At 37.6% G+C, this 22666-nt stretch overlaps 1 protein-coding gene across 1 annotated transcript in view; it reads right to left on the bottom strand.

Annotated features, from left to right (window-relative positions):
* Positions 1–22666, bottom strand: part of SYCP2L (synaptonemal complex protein 2-like) — a 91366-nt gene that overhangs the window by 16414 nt on the left and 52286 nt on the right. The window contains exons 19-23 of the mRNA XM_011962913.1: positions 21962–22091; positions 15802–15875; positions 15577–15646; positions 2729–2830; positions 1706–1812 (exon numbers count right to left, since the gene is read on the bottom strand). Of these exons, the coding sequence (XP_011818303.1) occupies positions 1706–1812; positions 2729–2830; positions 15577–15646; positions 15802–15875; positions 21962–22091 (483 nt within the window). The remainder of the gene's footprint in view (positions 1–1705; positions 1813–2728; positions 2831–15576; positions 15647–15801; positions 15876–21961; positions 22092–22666) is intronic.

Raw genomic sequence — 22666 nt, 5'->3', positions numbered from 1 at the left:
GATCTCCTGACCTCGTGATCCGCCCACCTCGGCCTCCCAAAGTGCTGGGATTACAGGCTTGAGCCACCGCGCCCGGCCTCCTCTCTCTTTCTTTAAAAAATAGAGACAGGGTCTTGCTCTGTGGCCCAGGCTGGAGCACAGCGGCATGATATAGCTCACTGTAACCTTGAACTGCTGGACTCAAGGGATTCTCTTACCTCAGCCTCCTGAGTAACTGGGACTACAGCTGTATGTCACCATGCCTGGCTAATTTTTTAAAACATTTTTGTAGAAACAGGGTCTCACTATGTTGCATGAGTCGATCTTGAACTCTGGCCTCAAGCAATTCTCTCCTCTTGGCCTCCCAAAGTGCTGGGATCCATAGGCATGAATCACCGTGCCTGGCCCCAGACTCCCCTCTAGTCCACTTGGTTCCCTCCTTCCCCTCCTCCTTGTCTATCACTGTGACCAAATCATTGCTTTCCGGTAGTTCAGTTGTCTGAAAATGCTACCAATGAAACCAAACTATCAGTCTGATTTACACATAGGTCCACTTGGTCTCATTGGGGCAAATGGACATGGAATAGCTGTCTGAAAAATACAAACCACAATTCAGAAAGACTGAAATCAGTGACCACAGCTAAGAAAAATACCCCTCCCCAAACACTTAGAAGCACCTTCACATATGAAGGCTAACAACAGCATTGATAAATAATATGAAGTTGTTACTTTAAATTCATAATGAACTAGCTTCTCCTTTTTTCATCTTTTTCAGCTTTGTTGAAGTATAATTGACAAATAAAAATCAGGCCAGGTATGGTGGGTCACACCTGTAATCTCAGCAGTTTGGGAGGCTGAAGCAGGAGGATCACCTTAGGCCAGAAGTGTAAGACCATACTGGGCAACATAGCAAGACCCTATCTCTATAAAAAATGTTTAAAAGTTAGCCAGGTGTGTTGGCATGCACCTGTAGTCCCAGCTACATGGGAGGCTTAGGAGAGAGGATCACTTGAGCCCAGGAGTTCAAGGTTAGAGTGAACTATGATTTCACTGCTGCACTCCAGCCTTGGCAACAGAACAAGATCCTTTCTCTAAAAAACGAAAAACAAAAGTTTTATGTATTGAAAGTATACACATGATTGATATACATATACATTATGAAATGATTACCACAGGCCAAGCTTGGTGGCTTACACCTGTAATCTCAGCACTTTGGGAGGCCGAGGCAGGTGGATCACTTGAGCCCAGGTGTTTGAGACCAGCCTAGGCAACATAGTGAGACCTTGTCTCTACTTCAAAAAAAAATTTTTTTTAATGATTACCACAATCAAGCAAATTAACATATTCATCACTTCACATAGTTACCTTCTTAGGGGTGATGGTGGTAGGAATACTTAAGATACACTCTCTCAGCAAATTTCAAGTATACAGTACATTATCACTAACTATAGTGATGTTACGTTATAGGTTAGGTCTCCTATGCTGTATGTTAGGTCTCCAGAACTTACTAACTTGTAACTGAAAGTTTGTATGCTCCATCCAATATCTCCCATTTCCCCTACCCTGATCCCGGGGGTAACCACCATTCTACTCCCTGTTTCTGAGTTCAAAGTTTTTTAGATTTCAATATAAGTGAGACCATGCAGTACTGTCTGGCTTATTTCACTTAGCATAATGTCCTCCAGATTCATAACACTCTCGTTTTTTACGTTTTGTGGACTATTACCTCGAATTTTCTTTCCAGTTTTCCAGAGAAGTTTTCAAAGGTTGGGAGAATGGCAGAACTGTTCAAGTTCTCCGGCACAACTTCTAGGGATGAAGTGGAAATTCCTTCTGGAAAACAAAAATAAAACATTGAATAAAACTAACAAAGTGTTCAAACTAGACTTGCTCAATTCATCAGTTGCCCAGAGGATGAGTTATTTGGAAGCACAGATGAGAACCATGGAAGCCCCACTGACTGCCCGGACATGACCTCGTTCTCTGGCAAGTGCTCATTTCTTCCAGACCTTCCCAGCACTTGAAATCAGGGCATCTGGCCTTCTGTCTAAGAAGCAGCCCAAGGTGTTGTAGGAGGTTCTAAGGAGGACATATGGCTAGGGTATTTCTCTGGTGTAACCGCTCCTGGGTGCCCCTTGCTTGCAAGGGGTCTGGTGCTGTTCTGAGGGATTTGCAAGCATCAATTCTTTTAAGTCTCACAAAAATTGTGTGAAGCAGGTACTGTCAGGATTTCCGTTTAACAGAGCTCACATAAGTTTTGCGTGCTCATGCCAGCAGCTCCTGGATTCAAATTCAGGCTGTCTGGAATCAATGCTTTCAAACCTGTTGTGTTGGAGCCCTTTGTTTCAAAATGTATGGTACCATTTGTCCAGAAGGCCAGCCTCAAACATGCAGACATTCCAGATCATTCTTCTTAATCGGTATAGATACTTCACTCATAAAAATTTGGTTAATAACTATCAACTGTATCAGAGACCTGCAACTTTAGGAATGCTTGGGCCCTGAAAATTGCCAGAAGGAAGAGTTAAGAGGAAGAAATAAAAATGCTAGGGGATAATGGCACTTGCTTTTATCTATAATTTGTGCAACAATTTACTTGTCTCCGAAAGCACACAAAGCTTAGTTTTTAGGATTTTGTAGCTACTATGATCTTAAAACTATATCTCCCTTGTAATTCATGTTGGTACATCCTGTGCTGACCCACTTATCCCACTCCTACTTGAACCACTGGCTGGGTGCATGATGTTACCTGGCAACTCTCTTTCTTCTGTTATTGAGAAAGGGGATCCCGGAGCAACCTCTTCTTCCAATCTTGATTGTTTTGACTTAGCAAAACTACCTTCTGGTATGTCTAAAGGCAAACAGAGCAAATTTCCTTTCGACTCAAAATTATCTTGTTCATTTTTTGGCAGTTAATATCTAACTTTGACGAGTAGCATCTGAAACTTGTCCCCTGCCTGTTGCTAATGAGTTACTCGGTGCATTGACTAGGCACAGCCCAAGTATCAAAGCACGATGTCCACTGTTACCTGAACATGGGAACAGGCATCCGTTTGATGAGCTCAGTTACGTTTAGGAACCCTCTGCTTAGCACAGACCACTCATTAAGCAGAGCGTTCCTAAGTGAAGCAGTAATGGTAGACATCAAAAGCAACGTTTCCAGGGTTCTGAGCTAAACAGCAAGACAGCAAGGTTACCAGGCAGATGGGCCTTTGGAAGTGCTTCAGCTCACATCCTGGAGCGCGCCATCTGCTGGTGACACTGGCACATCGGCGCTATGCTGAAAGCTACATCATAAACGAGGCCATCTTGCCTCCTCACAGCTCAAGTGATTTTGAGAGACCCGAACGTAGATTCCCATTTCAATTCAGCATAACACTAAATATTTTCTATGCTGATGTTCACTTTTATCCCAGACATGTCTGGTCCTCACCTGGGCCCTCCCAATCTTATCAATGGCACCACCATGGTTCACAGAGCCCTGGCAACTCCTCCTTTTCTTTGTTGCCCGCTTCTCCTCCAGCCTCAAGGTTCTGCCTATGGAATGAATCCCTCACTTTCTGAGTTCCTGCCCAAGGTCATCTCCCTGGAGGAAATCCTAAATCCTTCACCTTCAGTTGTCACTTCCAAATCTCTCTCTTGCCTGAGCTCTCTCAAGCGGCCAACTTGTGTCTCCAAATATTTGACATCTTTATTTCAAACCCCACGAGTCTATCCCTCCCCACCTAAACCACTCTCTCTCCCCCACCATACCTTTAGTTGTGACATCATCTGACTTCTCTTTTGTCACACGCCTCTCTAGTTGCTGTTGATTTTTCTCTCTGAAAGTTCTGGAATTCAATTTCACTAATTCATTCCATGAATATGTGGACGTTACTATGTGTGAGAAGCAGGGCAATGCGGCTGGCAGATAGCGAGAGGTAAAGAGGCAAGTGACCTTTCCTCCACTCTGCTCCTGATATCCTGGTCTCCTTGTAGTTCTTCGGACATCCCTGGCACAGTCTTACCTCAAGGCCTTTGCACTTGAGACTCCTTCTGACCAGAGTACTTCCCCATAGATCTGCACCAAAGATTTCTCCATCCATCTAACCTTAACTTTCAATGTAGCCTCCCAACTCTTCACACACTCTTCCCAGCTTAATTTTCTTATCAGCCTTTATCACATACAACATACTACATGTTTCACTTGTCCAGCATCTGTCTCCCACACTAGAGGGTAAAGCCCAATGAGGGCAGGCATTTTGTTTTCTTCACTACCATATCCCTGACACCGACAGAAGTGTCTGGCACATAGTAGACACTCAATAAACATTTGTTCAATAAATGAATAGATGAATGCTGCAGAATACCCAAGCTCCTACAAATAAAACACCTGATACGCCCAATGGAGATCTCAATACAACAGATAAGAGTTTATTTCAATTCTGTTATTCTAATTCTCCTAGTGGTGAGGGTAGAGGTAGAGAAACAGCACGAGCTTTACAGACCTAAATAGCCACTATATATTTGCTATAGTGCCAGGCTTTGGGCTATTGCTACAAATTTGCCACCAAGAAAATAGAATATCAGAAGAGGCAGAACAGGCAGTAAGGAAAAGAAACTGCCTGTATTAATAGACAAATAGCAATGAATACATTTAACACTTTAAGACAAATAGCAATTAATACATTTAGCACTTTAAGATCTGATAAAACTATCTCTTGGAGGAAGTTAAAAATATATGAATTTGGAAAAAAAAGAAAATGGTGAACAAGAGAGGTAATACCAACTGAGAGAGAAAAAGGATTATCGCAAAGCAAAAAGGACTAAACCAGTAATAATAGTAACTAGTAATAACTATTCAGGACAGACCTCATGGGACACCCTAATTAGTATTCTATAATAGTACTTTCATAAGCTGAAAAATTCATTAGAGATCACATTTCCATTCTGCAGAACTTAGAAAAGAAAGAGCCAGTATCTAGCCTCTCTGTAATAAAATAAAGAAAAGACACACATTAGGAAATACTCTCATTTGTGAGAGGCATCTTATAGAGGAGCTAGTACCTCTTTTCTTCCCATTGCACTTAGACTTAGGTGTGTCCATTTGTTTGAAAGGTTTGGATGGATATTTTCTGGGGGGATCCCATCATTTCAAGGGCAAAGATTTTTAAAAATCAAAAAAAGAACCAATTACAACTCTATCCTTTTCTTTTAGCCTCAAGGCAAACAACCTTCATGCTTGCGTCTTCTATACCCCAGTCAGGGCCAAAAGAAACCACTTTAAAAGGCTTCCACCTGGCCTCGATTGGGCACTGATCAACAGTCACGTTTCTTTTCCTTACTGCCTCTTCTGCCCCTTCTGGAACTGTTTTTTTTGTTTTGTTTTTTTTTTTTCTTGGTGGCAAATTTATAGCAATAACCCAAAGCTCGGCCTTGAATTTCAATCCTCCCTCCTTCCTCGCCCACCGAGCATACCTGGGGCAAAGCAAGGCATCTGTCAGCACAGACACTAGTTACATCCACCAAAGACAGAAGTCCAGGAACATCATGTAAATAACCTGGTCACCCCTTGAATGAATTACGCAGAATCTGTGAACCTACTAACAAGGGATCATCCAGACAAATGGCTTCAGAGACACAAATCACTAGACTTCTAGAAACCTTCTTCGAAGTGGCAGTGCTGGTGAAGTTCTTTATCTGTACCAAAGGCATGGCTCTCCAGGGAGCACAGGCTCCTGCACAAGAACCAGCACTTCATCAGGAGACGCTGCAGGTCCTAAGTGATGTCCTTGGCTCAGTTTTGTTTCCACAGTAACCGTATGCTGCTTTTCACTGTCATGTTTCAATGTTTTCATAACAGAGTTAAAACTACATACAGAAAACACCTCAAAAATAAACACAAACGTAGTCATCTTAAAAGAACGTGAAATCCGTGTGTATGTGTTGGTGGCTATAAGGAGGGTGTTCTCCTGCTCTCACAAGAACCCGGCTTTCTTCATTTCCAAGAAAAGTGAAGACAGGTACGATCTGAGGAGCTTCTGAACTTCTCTTGGGTGGCCGACTGGGCACAAGTTTCAGTGAATGTATGTTTGGCATCTGTGTTGTATTTTTCAACTTGCAAAACTTCTGTTAAAAACAATGTTTAATGCCAGACCAGAACCAATCCTGTGGTTAACCAGCCAAGTTCCCCTAAGTTAAGGCATTTTTTGAAACCCTGCTCTGAAGTGACATCCTGTGGTAAACGATGATAAAGGCCAACAGTCTTTACTGAGCAAGAACAGGATCTACTGAAAGATCCTCCATGTAGTTTTTACAACGCTTTCCCAATGCAAGTGCTTTGTTTACTGATGTTTATTAAGTGCTAAGAGTATGACAATTTAAAGACTATTTTTACTGTTGAATACTCAGTCTGATGGGGACTACTAAATATCTTTTGTATAGACTAATACAATTAAAAATGGATAACTCAATTGATAATAAATATTTGTGACTACATATACATGCTTAAATATGGAATCAAGCAGAGTTTCATTATTAAATGTTGGGTTTTTTGTTTCATTTGAGACAGGATCTTGCTTTGTCACCCAGGCTGGAATAGAGTAGCACAATCACAGCTCCCTGCAGCCTCATCCTCCCAAGCTCAACCACCCCCATGTCAGCCTCAAGAGTAGATGGGAACACAGGGACATGCCACCATGCCTAGCTAACATTTTTGTAATTTTTGTAGAGACAGGCTCTGTGTCGCCCAGGCTGCTCTTGAACTCCTGGGCTTAAGCAATCTTCCTGCCTTGGCCTCCCAAAGTTCTGGGATTACAGGCATAAGCCACCATGCCCAGCCTTAAATGTTGGGTTTTCTAACTTTCTTACTCCATTCCCTTGACAAATACTTATGGAGTGTATCTATATGCCAGGCACTAAGCTAGGAAGGGGCTATCCTCTTGACTCCTTCCTGATTCTGGAGACCTCTCCAAGAAGGTAGATGATGGCGAAATTCAGAATCTTAAAAAAAAAAAATTATCCTCTGGCTGGGCGTGTGGCTCATGCCTGTAATCCCAGCACTTTGGGAGGCTGAGGTGACAGATTGCTTGAGTCCAAGAGTTCAAAACAGCCTGGCCAACATGTCAAATCCCTGTCTCTACAAAAATTACAAAAATTCATTGAGTGTGGTGGCATGCACCTGTAGTCCCACCTACTTGGGAGGCTGAAGTGGGAGGATTGCTTGAACCTGGGAGATCCAAGGCTGCAGTGACTCAAAACTGTGCCACTGCACTCCAGCCTGTCTGAGGGTCCCTCTGACACACGTCTCTTCTTCTCTTCCAGCTTCTGTTGGAGTGCTGAAGGAGAGGGAGTTAAGGTAAGGGCTCCTGCTGATTGTACTACAAAAAGGAAAGACCAGTTGGACCTTAGACTCTATTTTCCAAAGGAAACATCAATCCTGTAATGAAAATGCTGAAAATATTTTTTAGAGTAATTCAGGCAAAAAGAACAAAAGGACAGTGATACCAGGAGGAAAGATGCAAAAAGGAATTGTGAGCAAAATGATTAAATCTGAGTGTAAATCTAATAAAACACTGAGTGAAGTAATACCAACAGAAAACATTTTACGAATTAGAAAAACTAGAGAAGCAGCTAAATTGTCAGAAGAATAAATACAACACAGAATGCTCATGAAATTTAGATACAGTTTTCAACCATAAGGCAAGTCCAACTGGGCCTTAATATAAGCCCCAATAAATTCTAAACAATATTGCAGAGACTGTGTTTCTCTGACTATCTTGCAAAAAGTTAGCAAAAGGTAATGAAATACCTTTAAAATAACCCGTATGTTTGGAAACTAAATGTTCAAAAATGTGATTGAAGTTAGTGTTTGAAGGTCTTTCTTCTATTTGGAATATGGTAAAAATATTAACTTGAAGCTTTTAAAAGTGTGTGTGTTAAAATTTCTAGGGTTAACTTTAGAAATAGGGGATGAAAACTTCCAAACTAGGAAAAAGGGGAAATTGATTAAAAATTATAAATCTAGATGAAGACAAGGACAGAAAGAATGAGAATGTCGGACAAAGACAAGAAAACTCAATCCAAATATATCAATGGAAGCACAACGGATTAATTGTTCCTATTAAAAGAGATTGTGAGATCAGACTTTTAAAATCCAGGTAAAAGCTCTTTATGTGATAGCAATTCACAAGGGTGAAAAAAAGATTGAAGATGAAGAGTCACTTCCTGATGCACCTAGTAGCACTACCTCAAAACATATGATATACAACAAAGGGAAATAGATAAGTCCATACAGAACACTCATGAAATTTGGATACCGTTTTCAGCCATAAGGCAAGTCCAATTAGGCCTTAACGTAAGCCCCAGTAAATTCTAAAGGAAAGATATTGTACAGACTGTGTTTCTCTGACCACGTTGCAAACAGCAATAAGTAATGGACATATCCCATATGCTTGGAAACTACATTAAATTTTACTAAATAACTGGGTTTTTAAAAATACATAAAAAGGAAGAACTACTAAGCATTGATGGTAACAAAAGCACTAATATCAAAATGTGATGGGGCCAAAGCATTCCTAAGAAAACTTAAATGCATTTATCAAGAAAACAGAAAGGTTAAAAACAAATGAGTATTTAACTCAAAAGCTGGAAAAAGAACATCAGAATAAATGCAAAGATATAAGAAGTAAAAATTTTAAAAAAGCAGATAACAACAGAAGATAAAACAATAGAAATAAAAACAGAGAAGAGTAACAAACCAAAAGACCAATTCTTTAAAAGATGGACCTCTAGTAAAACTTATCAAGAGTAAAAGATACAAATAAGCATGTACACAATATAAAGGAAACAACTACAATGATTAAAATTAAATTAAACATTAAGCAGCACACTAAAAAATATGATGCTGAGGCATTCCTAGAAAAATACATAATTCCAAAACTGACCCAAGAAGAAATAGAGAACTTGAGTATATCAGTGACTACTAAGGAAATTGAAATAACATTTTCCCATCCCCCAAATTCCCAGGTGGTTTTATAAACTTTTAAAAAATAGTTAGTTTTTATCTGATATAAACTTTTCCAGCCAGAGAGAGAGCCTCCATCCACAGGCGAGTGTGACACCGATTCCAATTCCAGATAACAGCAGTAGGAGAAAAGTACAGGTTTGTTCCACTCATGAATGTAGATGTAAAGTTCATTAATAAGGTATTCACTAAATAAGTCCAACAATGTATCTTTTTTAAAACATACCACGAACAAATGAGGTTTATTCCAGGAACACAAGTATGGCTGAACAACATAATACCTATTGATATAATTTGTCATATTAATAAGCGAAAGGACCACCATACCCTTCTATTGTCTGTTACTATGAGTTGTATTTTTTAAAATTCCACATATAAGTAAAATTATGCAGCCCTGGTCTGTGTTTGGCTTCTTTCACTTAGCGTAGAAGGATGGTTACCTTCAGGAATCAAGGGGTTGGGAAAATGGGGAGACGCTGGTCAAAGGGCATAAACTTTCAGTTATTAAATGAATAAGTTCTAGAGACCTGAGATATACAATGGTGACTATAGCTAATAATAATGTATATGTACTTGAAACTGGCCGAGAGAAAGATCTTTATTATTAACACACACATATACACACAAAGATAACTATGTGAGTGGATATGTAAATTAGCTTGATTATGGTAATCATTTCACAGTGCATATGCATAACAAAATATCACATTACATACCGTAAATATATACAATTTTTATTTGCCAATTATTCCTCAATAAAGCTGGAGGGAAAAAAGAAACTAAAGGAGAAAATTCATTTGATTATCTTAGTTGATACAAAAAAAAGCATTTCATAAAGTTCAATACTTATTTATGATTTTTTAAAAACTCAGCAAATTATGAGTAGAAAGGAACTTCTTTAATCTGGTAAAAATTCGATACCAAAAATCTACCACAAACATTTTACTTAACAGAGAAACTTTAGATGCATTTGCTATAAGATTAGAAAAAAGACAAGGATGCAGATTTTCACTGCTATGTTTAAAACATACTAAAGATATTAGCCAATGCTATGAAGAACGAAAAATAAGAGATGTAAGTATCAGAAGGGGAGAAAGAATCTATCATTTTTTGCAAGTAATAGAATCATCTACTCAGGACAACTAAGAGAATCAACAGATAAATTATTTGACTTAATAAGAGTTCAGCAAGGTTGCCAGATACAGGGTTATTTTATAAAAATCAACAGTATCGCTCTACTTTAGCAACAACAAATTTTAAAACAATAGTAAAAAAACATAAATATCTAAGAATTACCCCAAAATACATTAGCCCTTCATAGAGAAAACTTTAAAACTCAATAAAGGACGCAGACAATGACACAGACCAATAGAGAGACATTTCATACTCTTGTGTGGGATGGTTTAATATTTTAAAGATGTCGCTTCTCTTCAAATTAACTTATATATGTAATGCAATTTCTATCAAAATTCCAGTGAACTTAAGTAACTTGGTCAACTTAGTCTAAATTTATATGAAAAAAATAAAAAGTCCCTTGAACAACTAAAGTCAACTTTGAAAAAGAGGGAAGAAGATTAACTATTCTATGTAAACAAAGAAAAACAAGCTTAAAAATATCTTCAGGGAGGCCGGGCGCGGTGGCTCACACCTGTAATCCCAGCACTTTGGGAGGCTGAGGCGGGCGGATCACGAGGTCAGGAGATCGAGACCATCCTGGCTAACATGGTGAAACCTCGTCTCTATTAAAAATACAAACAATTAGCTGGGCAGGTGTGGTGGTGGGTGCCTGTAGTCCCAGCTACTCGGGAGGCTGAGGCAGGAGAATGGTGTGAACCCAGGAGGCAGAGCTTGCAGTGAGCTGAGATCGCACCACTGCACTCCAGCCTGGGTGACAGAGCGAGACTCCATCTCAAAAAAAAAAAAAAAAAAAGTCTTTGGGGAATAGGAACCACACAAAAGGACCTAGCAGCTCTAGAAAGGACCAAACAACTTCTAGAAATAAAAAAATATAATAAACATTCAATGATAGGTCCAGTATTAGATACTGGTGAACAGGTAGTTGTGAAAAACAGATGAAATTATCTAGCATGTGAATAAAGTGAAGGAATAGAAAATATGTAGGAGTGGCTACAAGATGTAGAATCTAGTTGGAGTTCAAGCAAGAGAAAGAAGAATGAACCAAAAGCAATACTTGAGGAGATAATGACTGAGAATTTTCCAGAACTGATGATTTCCAGAACTGATGATACTGATTCCAGAACATGTGATATTCCAGATTCCCTACAAATGCCAAGGAACATAAACAAAAAGGTTTTTCTTACCTAGATGTATTTAGACTTACTTAGACAAATTTTAATAAGTGGAACATTACCAAGGATAAATGGGAAAAATCTTACATATATTCAGAAGGAGGGAAAAAAAGGACAAATTACCTTTGAAGAGTGACTGGTAGATTGACAGCTAAATTTTCATCAGGAAGAATAGAAAACAAAAAACAACTGAATAATTTATTTGATGTATGATAGAAAAAGTTTTGCCAATGTGGTATTCTTCACCCAGCAAAATTCAAGAATAAGGGTTGAATGGGCATTTTCATAAAGCAAAAATTCAACCTCAAGTTTTAAAATAAAGAACACCAACACATTATGTGGTTGGGGTAGGCCAGTGGAATTCAAAGATCTTAGATCTATATAATCTGGAGGAAAAGTAACAGTAAATTAAATTTAGGCTTAGAAATTTACACATTATGTAAAAGTCACACTAGATTAACACTAAATTAAATTTAGACTTAGAAATTTACACGTTATGGTTTCTAAGTTAATCAGTAAATGAAAAAAGAGAGTATATAACTACAAATGAGTAGAAGTAAAAATACAATGAAAATACTTATGCAAAATGAAAAGGGTTGGAGCACACAGAAAGTACTAAACAAATTAGTAGATATAATCCAAATATGGGGGGAAGTACATGAAATGTAAATGGACTAAATACTCCAGTTAAAAGACATACTATGAAATGAGGGGCAAGGAAGTCCAACTACAGGCTGTTTACAAGTTATATATATAACAATATATAATATTAGGAAACACATACACATACGTCAGTCATAAGAAGACTTTTAGAAATTATACCATGCAAATTCTAAACAAAATAAACAGACTTTAAGACAAAAACATGACCAGATATAGGGGTCATCACTTCATAATGATAAGAGTTTTAATATGCCATAAGGTAAATACACAATAAGGTAACTATTTCACTTTTATCTAAAGACTTATTCTTTTTTTGTTTGTTTTTTTTTGAGATGGAGTCTCGCTCTGTCGCCCAGACTGGAGTGCCATGGCACGACCTTGGCTGACTGCAACCTCCGCCTCCTGGGTTCAAGTGATTCTCTTGCTTCAGCCTCACGACTAGCTGGGATTACAGGCATGCGCCACCACACCTAGCTAATTTTTGTATTTTTAGTAGAGCCAGGGTTTCACCATGTTGGTCAGGCTGGTCTTGAACTCCTGACCTCAAGTGATCCACCCGCCTCAGCCTCCCAAAGTGCTGGGATTACAGGTGTGAGCCACTATGCCTGGCCTAAAGACTTATTCTTTAGAAAAAATATTTGTAGGAAGCAAAAATTGAACAGAACCAGAAGAAAAAACTGGCAAATCTGCAATCATAATGAAAGGTTTTAATACACTTCTCTCAGCACTTGATATAATAAGTAGACTGATTAAAAAATAGTAAGAATATAAGATTTGAAGAACATAGTTAAGAAAAGCAACCTAATGAATATACATATATAGACACTGTACCCAATGATTGTGAAATATATTCTTTTAACCACAAATTAATATTTTTAAAAATTAGCATATACTAAGCCATAAAGTACATCTCAAAATTTCAAAAGGCATAATCTTACAGACTCTGTTCTCTAGTCACAAAGCAATCAAACTAGAAAACAATAACCAAAAGATAGCTAAGAACTCCTATATCACTAAGAATTAACAAATATATTTGGGTCAACATCTGGGTCAATAAAGAAATAAAAAAATAATAATATTTTAGGCTGGGCATGGTGGCTCATGCCTGTAATCTCAGCACTTTGGGAGTCCAAGGCAGGCAGATCACCTGAGGTCAGGAGTTCAAGACCAGCCTGGCCAACATGGCGAAACCCCGCCTCTATTAAAAATACAAAATTAGTCAGACATGGTGGCACATGCCTGTAATCCCAGCTACTCGGGAGGCTGAAGCAGAAGAATCGCTTGAACCCGGGAGACGGAGGCTGCAATGAGCCAAGATAAAATAAAATGAAATAAAAAATTTAAAAATAAAAAATAATATTTTAAAGTAAATAATGACAAATATTATATATTATAATGTGTGAGATTCACCTAAAGCAGTACTTAGAGAGAAATGAATAGCATTAAATGTAGTAATATAGGACATAATATATGATCATATGTTTTTGGTAAGAATTTCATATGACTAACCACAGAGAAAAGATTGATGAAATAGAATTTATTAAAATTAAAAGCTTTGGTTTATCAAAAAAGCAATCTTAAACACATTATACAGAGAGAGAAGTACAGACCACACAGTGAAAGAAGATATTTACAAGCCACATAATCAAGGACGAGTGTCCAGTATGTATTACGAAGAATTCCTAGGAATCAATATAAGAAGATAATTCTATATACAACTAGGCAAGACATGTTAGACACTACACAAAAGAGGAAATTGAAATGGCTAATAAACACATAAAATTCTCCTAAACTTCAATCAGGGATATTTGAATTAAAACTTCAGTGTCCACACACACAATCAGAAATTTAAAATACCAAGTGTTGGTGAGGATGTAAAGCAACAGGGCTCTCATACACAGCTAGTGGGAAAGTAACAGATACAGTCACTTTGAGAAAGTTTGGCATATGTAAAATTGTTAAAGGTATGCATATTCTGTAACCCAGCAATTATACTCCAAAAAATGAACCTAGACAAGATTTTTAACGTGTATCAGGAGAAATGTGCACGATTCTTCATAGTGGCATTATTTCTAACAACCCAAACTGCAAAAATCCAAATATCCCACAGCACTGGAATGGATTTTTAAATGTGGCATTTTCATGTAACTGAATGCTAAAGAAATATACTTCACTTACACATATTAGCATGGATGGATCTCACAAATGATTGAGCAAAAGAAGCCATATATAATATATACAGTATAATGTCATTTGTTTACATTTAAAATCAGATAAAACTAAACTGTATATTATTTAGGGATACATACAGAGAAAGCAAAAGTATAAAGAGAAGTAACTGAAAGGTTTTTACAAAAGTCCTAAGTCATTACCTCTATGAGGGATGAAATAAATTAATAAGTAATAATCTGGTATGGAAGGATTGTAAGCCAATGGCAATTTTCTAGTTCCCAATCTGAGCTGTGGTTACACAGATGTTCTCTTTATAGTCATTCTTTAAACTGTACACATCTGACTATCTCCTCTGAATGTATGGTATTTCTCACAACGCACAAATGAACAAAAAAGCAGAGATTCAGACATAAAATTAAGGGGAGGGGGTGGGATGGGTTTCAGGTAAAGCATACCAGGATTTTGAAAGCAATAGTAATGTTATATTTCTAAAACTGGATGATGGCTTGCAGATATTTGTTGTATTAATTTTCTAAATATCCTAACACATATTTATAACCAGTTGAATCCTTTCGATATGTAATTTTTAAAAGTAGAGAAAAAATGTAGTCAAGAAACACCATAAACAGTAGAAAAGTATTATATCATTACATTATATTATATACAACATTGTGAACCAGGCTGGGAATCTTTTTTTTTTTTTTTTTTTTTGAGGCGGAGTCTCGCTCTGTCGCCCGGACTGGAGTGCAGTGGCCGGATCTCAGCTCACTGCAAGCTCCGCCTCCCGGGTTTACGCCATTCTCCTGCCTCAGCCTCCGGAGTAGCTGGGACTACAGGCGCCCGCCACCTCGCCCGGCTAGTTTTTTTTTGTATTTTTAGTAGAGACGGGGTTTCACCGTGTTAGCCAGGATGGTCTCGATCTCCTGACCTCGTGATCCGCCCGTCTTGGCCTCCCAAAGTGCTGGGATTACAGGCTTGAGCCACCGCGCCCGGCCAGGCTGGGAATCTTTATACCACTGTTAACATGAGTAAATGAACTCAGAAGTTTTAATAATTTGACCACACAATGTTTTAGAACATTTCTTATAAACTGCAACTACATGCTTGAGAATGAAATAAGCTCTGGATGAGATCCTTAGGAAAGTGCCGCCACTGTGCCCTCCTCTGAGGCTGGAAAGAAGGTGTGACTGGCTGGTGGGATTCAGGTCCCAGGCTATACCTTCCTTGGCACAAGAGGTCCTGGTTCCTGAATGGAGTCCCCCATTTTTCCTCCTAACCTTCATGAACATTTAGAACTAGTAAGCAGCTCACACTCCTCCCTCCATGGCCTGGCAAAAGTCACTGTGCAAAGTGACTTGATCTGCAATCTGAGTAACAGCCCAGTCTGCCAAAATCAGATTAATTTCATTTTATTCTGCCAAAAAGAAAAAAAAAGGACTATTCTCTCACCTCTGTCTTCCAAGTTTTGCAGCTTATGTTTCAAGCTAGTACTTTCCATTAGCGATTCTTGGTTCACAATCTTAAAAACAAAACAGACCACAAATATATGTCCTTTATGGCAAAGCAGGAAACAGGTGGTGTTATATTACCCCGTCAAAAGGAATAGCCAATGTGTTATGCAAATATGACATTAATTCTGGAAAATCAGATGAATAACCAACAATTAAATAGTACCTTAGATATGTTTTCTTCATCTTCTGGGTGCTCCAAGGAAGAGAGCTTGCTCAGCGAGTGAGGACCTTGAAGCTCTGAGCATTAGAGAGAAGTTTCAAGTGAATACATGTCAAGTAACAAAGCAATAAGAATTCACTATCATTCTAGATATTAAATCTCATCATCAAAAAAAAGGGACACAGTTCTAAGTGAAACAAAAATCTACTGACTGTATCTTTCGGGACATGAATTCTTATTAGGTTTGTACATATGTAGGTAAGATTAACAGCCAGTTACTTCAACTAGATCGGCACCTTAAAGAGCTGCCCATCTGGCCTCAAATAACATGGGCAGGGATTCTTCCACCTCTATCTTGTGATTCTTCTCTTCTCTCCCTTAGAATCCCCTCCCTTATTGCCTCTTACACTTTTTTGATGATTTGATATACATATACATGGTGTAATGATGATCACTTTTAAATCAATGAACACATCCATCACTGCCTGTGCTGTAGATCCCAGAACTTGTTCATGTTATGCCTGAAAGTTTATATCCTTCGAGGACCATCTCCTCTTTCCCCCTACCTCCTAGCACCTGGCAACCACTGTTCTACTCTGTTCCTATGGGTTTTACTTTTTTTTTTTTTTCCCCCGTGTATATGTGAGATTATATAGTATTTGTCCTTTAGTGACTAGCTTATTTCACTTAACATAATGACCTCCAGGTTTATCCATATTGTTGCATATGGCCTGATTTCCTTCTTAAGGCTGAATAGTATTCCATTGTTTATATATACCACATTTTCTATATTCATTCATCCACTGACTGATACTTAGGCTGATTACACATCCTGGCTATTGTGAATAATGCTGCAATAAACATGGAAGTGCAGATATCTCTTTAAGATGCTGATTTTATCTCCTTTGGATATATATATGGAAGTGGGACTGATGGATTCTATACAATTCTAATTTTTTTGAGGAAACTCCATACTGTTTTCCACAATGGTTGCATCAATTTACATTCCCACCAACAATGTACAATTGTTTCCTTCTCTCCATATCCTTGCCAACACTTGTTATCTCTTGTCTTTTTGATAATAGCTATCTGGATGGCTGTGAGATATCACATTATGGTTTTGATTTGCATTTCTCTAATGATCAGTGATGTTGAGTATATATACCCACATTAGCTACTTGTGCATCTTTTTTGGAAAAATGTCTATCCAGCTTCTTTACCCCTTTTTAATGAGGTTATGTGTGTTCTTGCTTTTGAGTTGTGGAAATTATTTTGAATATTAACCCCTAACTTATTATCAGATATATGATTTGCAAATATTTTCTCCCATTCTTTAGGTTGTCTTTCCATGTGATTGATTGCTTTGTTGTGCACAAGATTTTTAGTATGACATAGTCCCAAAAGTTTATTGTGCTATTAGGGTTGTATGCAAAAAATCATTGCTAAGACCAGTGTCAAAGAGCTGTTTCCCTATTTTTGTCTAGTAGCTGTACAGTTTTAGATCTTAAATTCTTAATCTATTTTGAGTTGATTTTTGTATACGGTGAAAGAAAGAGGTCCAATTTCATTGTTTAGTATGTGGATAACCAGTTTTCCCAACACATTTATTGAAGAGGCTTTCCTTTCCACATTGTGTATTCTTGGTGCCCTTTTTAAAGATTAAGTGGCCATATATATGTGTAGGTTTATGTCTGGGCTCATAATGTTACCTTGGCCTTATGTGCCTGTCTCTATGGCAGTACTATACTGTTTTGATTACTATAGTTTTAAAATACACTTTGAAATCAGAAAGTGTGATGCCTCCAGCTGTATTCCTCTTTCTCAACATTGCTTTGGCTATTTAGGGTCTTTTGTGGTTCTATATAAATTTTAGGATAGTTTTTTCTATTTCTGTGAAAAATGCCAGTAGAAATTTGAGAGCAATTGAATTGAATCTGTATATTGCTTCGGATAATGAGGATAATTTTTTCTATTTCTGTGAAAAATGCCAGTAGAAATTTGAGAGCAATTGAATTGAATCTGTATATTGCTTTGGATAATGAGGACATTTTAACAATATTAATTCTTCCAATCCATGTACATAGGACATTCTTCCATTTATGTCGTCAATTAATTTCATCAATGTCTTATAGTTTTCAGATTATGATCTTTCATCTCCTTGGTTATTTTTGTGTTTTTTGTAAGCTATTATAAGTGAGATTTTTTCTTTTTTCTTTTTTTTGAGATGGAGTCTCACTGTGTCACCCAGGCTGAAGTGCAGTGGCGTGATCTCAGCTCACTGCAACCTGTGCCTCCTGGGTTCAGGTGATTCTCCTGCCTCAGCCTCCCGAGTAGCTGGGACTACAAGGATGTGCCACCACGCTCAGCTAATTTTTTGTATTTTTAGTAGAGATAGGGTTTCACTGTGTTAGCTGGGATGGTCTTGATCTCCTGACCTCATGATCCGCCTGCCTCAGCGTCCCAAAGTGCTGGGATTACAGGCATGAGCCACCATACCTGGCCGAGATTTTATTGATTTCTTTTTTTATTGTTAGTGTCTAGAAATGCAACTCATTTTTGTTTTGTTGTCGTTTTGTTGAAACCCGGAAGCAAACTCCACAACTGATTTTTGTATGTTGATTTTGTATCCTGTAATTTTACTGAATTCATTTATTAGTTCTAACAGTTTTTTGGTGAAGCCTTTAGGGTTTGATATATGTAAAATCATGTCATCTTTAAACAAAAACAATTTAACATCTTCCAATTTTGATGTCTTTTATTTCTTTTTCTTGCCTGGATAGAACTGGGTAGGACTTCCAGTACTATGTTAAACAGAAGTGGCAAGAGTAGGCACCTTTGTCTTATTCCTGATCTTAGAGGAAAAGCTTTCAGCTTTTCACCAGTGAGTGGAATGCTGGCTATAGGCTTGTCATATATTGAGGTACATTCCATATGTACCTAATTTGTTGAGAGTTATTACGAAAGGATGTTAAATTTTGTCAAATGTTTTGCATCTATTGAGATGACTTTAGGAATTTAACCTTCATTCTGTTAATGTGGTTTATCATATTTATTGATTTGTGTATGTGGAGCCTTCCTTGAATCTCAGGGATAAATCCTACTTTTTCATGGTGTATAGTCCTTTTAATGTGCTATTTAGTAAGTTTTGTTAGTATTTTTGAGGGTTTTTACATATATGTTCATCAGGGACATTGGTCTGTAATTTTCTTTTCTTGTAGCATTCTTATCTGGCTTTGACAAGAGGGTAAAGGTGGCCTCATAAAATGGGTTTGTAAGTGTTCTCTCCACCTCAGTTTTTCCGAAGAGTTTGAAAAGCATTGGTGTTCATTTTTCTTTAAATACTTGGTAGAGTTCACCAATGAAACCGTCTGGCCCTGGGGTACTCTCTGTTGGGAGGTTTGATTACTGATTTGATCGCTTTACTCATTATGGGTCTCTTCAGCTTTTCTATTTCTTCATATTCAGTCTTGGTAGGTCACGTTTCTAGAAATTCATCCATTTCTTTTAGGTTATCCGATCTGTTGGTGTATAATTTGTTTGTTGTAATTGCTTATGATCCTTTGTAGTTCTGCGGTATCTGTTGTAATGTCTCCTTTTTCATACATAATGTTTTTTTCTTTTGAGTCCTCTCTCTTTTTCTCTTGGTTAGTCTAGCTAAAGGTCTGTCAATTTCACTCTTTCCAAATACAAATTCTTAGTTTCGTTGACCATTTCTATTGTCTTTCTAGTATCTATTTCATTTATTTATGCCTTAATATTTGTTATTTTCTTCGTTAAGCTGACTTTCGGTTTAGTTTCTTCTTTTTTCAGTTTCTTAAGGGGTGAAGTTATTTGAGATTTTTCTTTTTTCTTAATATAGGTATTTATTGCTATAAACTTACCTTTTAACACTGCTCTTGCTGCATCCTGTAAATTTTGGTATGTTTCCATTTTCATTTATCTCAAGATTTTTAAATTTCCCTTTTAATTTTTTTGATCCATTGGTTATTCAGGAGTGTGTTGTTTAATTTCCACGTATTTGTGAATTTTCCAATCTTCCTCCTGTTATTATTTCTAGTTTCATACTGCTGTGATCAGAAAAGACCTCTAAGATTACTTCAGTCTTTTCAAATTTGTTAAGATGTATTTTGTGGCCCAACATACGATAAATTCTGGAGAATGTCCCATGTGCACTGTGCACTGCAGAAGAGTATGTGTTTCACTGTGAGATGGAATGTTCTGTATATGTTAGTTAGATTCATCTGGTCTACTGTATTATTCAAGTCCACTGTTTTCTTATTGATTTTCTATCTGGATAATCTATAGACTGTTGAAGGTGGGGAAATTAAAGAACTCTGTTATTGTATTGCTATTTCCCTCTTCAGTTCTGTTAATATTTGCTTTATATATTTAGGTGCTGTAATGTTGGGTGCATATATATATTTACAATTGCTATTTCCTGTTGATGAATTAACCCTTTTATCATCATCTAGTCTTTGTCTCTTGTGACAAATTTTGACAAAGTCTATTTTGCCTGACGTAGGTGTAGCCAGATCTCTGCTCTCTTTTGACTGCCATTTGCATGGAATATCTTTTTCCAACCCTTCACTTTCAGTTTATACCTGTCCTTAAGATAAAGTGAGTCCCCTATAAACAGCATATTGCTAAATCTCATTTTTTTTCTATCCATTCAACCACTCTGTGTCTTTTGATTGGAAAATTTAATCCATTTAAAGTAATTATTGGTAGGTAAGAACTTAGTATTGCCATTTTGTTGACTGTTACTTTTTGGTAGTAGCTTTATTCCTTTCTTCCCTCTCTTGCTCTCTTCCTTCCTTTTATTCTTTTTTTTTTTTTTCTTTGTGAGATAGAGTCTCACTCTGTCACCCAGGCTGGAGTGCAGTGGCACAATCTCAGCTCACTGCAACCTCCACCACCCAGTTCAAGCAATTCTCCTCTCAGCCTCCCAAGCAGCTAGGACTACAGGCACCTGCCACCACACCTGGCTAATTTTTGTATTTTTAGTAGAGATGAGATTTCACCATATTGGTCAGGCTGGTCTCGAACTCCTGACCTCAGGTGATCCACCTGCCTCAGCCTCCCAAAGTGCTGGGATTACAGGAGGGAGCCACTGCACCTGACCCCTTTTATTCTTTAATGTTACATTTTCCTCTCTACTTTTTTATTTTCCCTACTTATTTTCTTCCAGTGGCAGCTACACTAACAGATTGTTATTGAAGTACTTACTAAATATCATTGTATGCCTGGCAATGTACTGAACTGCAGAATAATAAACAATATTAATATTGTTATTAACAAACAATCATATTCTTAACAAACTTAAAAAAGGAGACAGCTAAAATAAAATACATTGAGGGTTAAGAAAAAGCCTATAGGTTAAGGGTGGGCAAACTCTGGCCCCCAAGCCAAATCCAGTCTGCTACCTCATTTTATAAATAAAGTTTTATGGAAAGACAGCTAGCCCATTGGCTTACATCTTATCCACGGCCAATTTCGTGCAACAACTGCACGGTTGAATAGTTACAACAGAAACCATATGGATCAAGGCCAGCTGTGGTGGCTCACACCTGTAATCCCAGCACTTTGGGAGGGCAAGGTGGGCAGATCACTTGAGGTCAGGAGTTTCAGAATGGACTGGCCAACATGGCAAAACTCCATCTCAACTAAAAATACAAAAATTAGCCGGGTATGGGAGGCTGAGGCAGGAGAATTGCTTGAACCTGGGAGGTGGATGTTGCAGTGAGCTGGGATCACACCATTGCACTCCAGCCTGGGCGACAAAGCAAGACTCCATGTCAAAAAAAAAAACACACACACACACAAGAAAAAGAAACCATATGGATCAAAAAGCAAAAAATAATTACTATTGGAACCTTACAAAAAATGTTTACCAATCCTTGCCACAGGTCATAATTTGAGATGTCTTGCTTCTTTAAAAAAAGAAGAGACCAGCAATTCTTGGGCACAAGCTCATCTCAAATGGCAAATCAAAATTAAAACACCATATCCTCTGTTATTTTCTAATAAGAGACATTAAGGTAAAGAACAATATTATCTTCATATTTTCTTTAATATGTATTAAAATGAAAATGTTTCGTTTACTTCAAACTTCCTTTCCCGAATACACATTTTTTTCTATGTAAGTCAACAGAAAATCATGTACCTGTTTTCTGGGCAGAATCTTCAGGAGTCAAAAAAGCAAAACTATCTTGGAATTTTTTTTCAGAAGTCTCTGGAGATACGGCGTTATTTTGATTGGGTATGTCTTTCTGTGATGGTGACAGAAGCTTAGCCTAAAATATAGTATCTTTTTTAAGTGTTAACATTCATAACAATTCAAAACAAGTTATCAAAATATTCTAAGACATTTTCAATATTACTTTAAGAAGCTTAAGTATTAGATTTACTCCATTTGAAAATAAATGCTAATTCTATTCAGAATTTCTGTGTGTTTTTAGTTGAGAGGTGGATATTAGCTTAATGCCATGGTACTGAATCTGAACTAGATCATTTATTCTTTCAGGAGATACAGAAATGAAAATCTCATGAATCCTTGGAAATCATAAATTCTGTTAGGTAAAAAGAGAGAGGCTGGCACCTGATCCTAGACTCTGGTTTTCACAGTTGAAAAGGATCTTATAGATTCTTAAATTTCCAATTTCCAGTTATCTTTTTTTGTTTAAGATGGAGTCACTCTGCCACCTGGGCTGGAGTGCAGTAGCATGATCTCAACTCACTGCAACCTCCACCTACTGAGTTCAAGCAATTCTCGTGCCTCAGCCTTGTGAGTAGCTGGAATTATAGGCATGCGCCACCACGCCCAGCTAATTTTTTTGTATTTTTAGTAGAGATGGGGTTTCACCATGTT

This window comes from Colobus angolensis, unplaced genomic scaffold (genome assembly GCF_000951035.1).
Source record: "Colobus angolensis palliatus isolate OR3802 unplaced genomic scaffold, Cang.pa_1.0 Scaffold6, whole genome shotgun sequence".
NCBI classification, from domain to species: Eukaryota; Metazoa; Chordata; class Mammalia; order Primates; family Cercopithecidae; genus Colobus; species Colobus angolensis.
The sequence above is the reverse complement of the archived record's forward strand: the minus strand, read 5'-3'. Positions and strand labels throughout refer to the sequence as shown.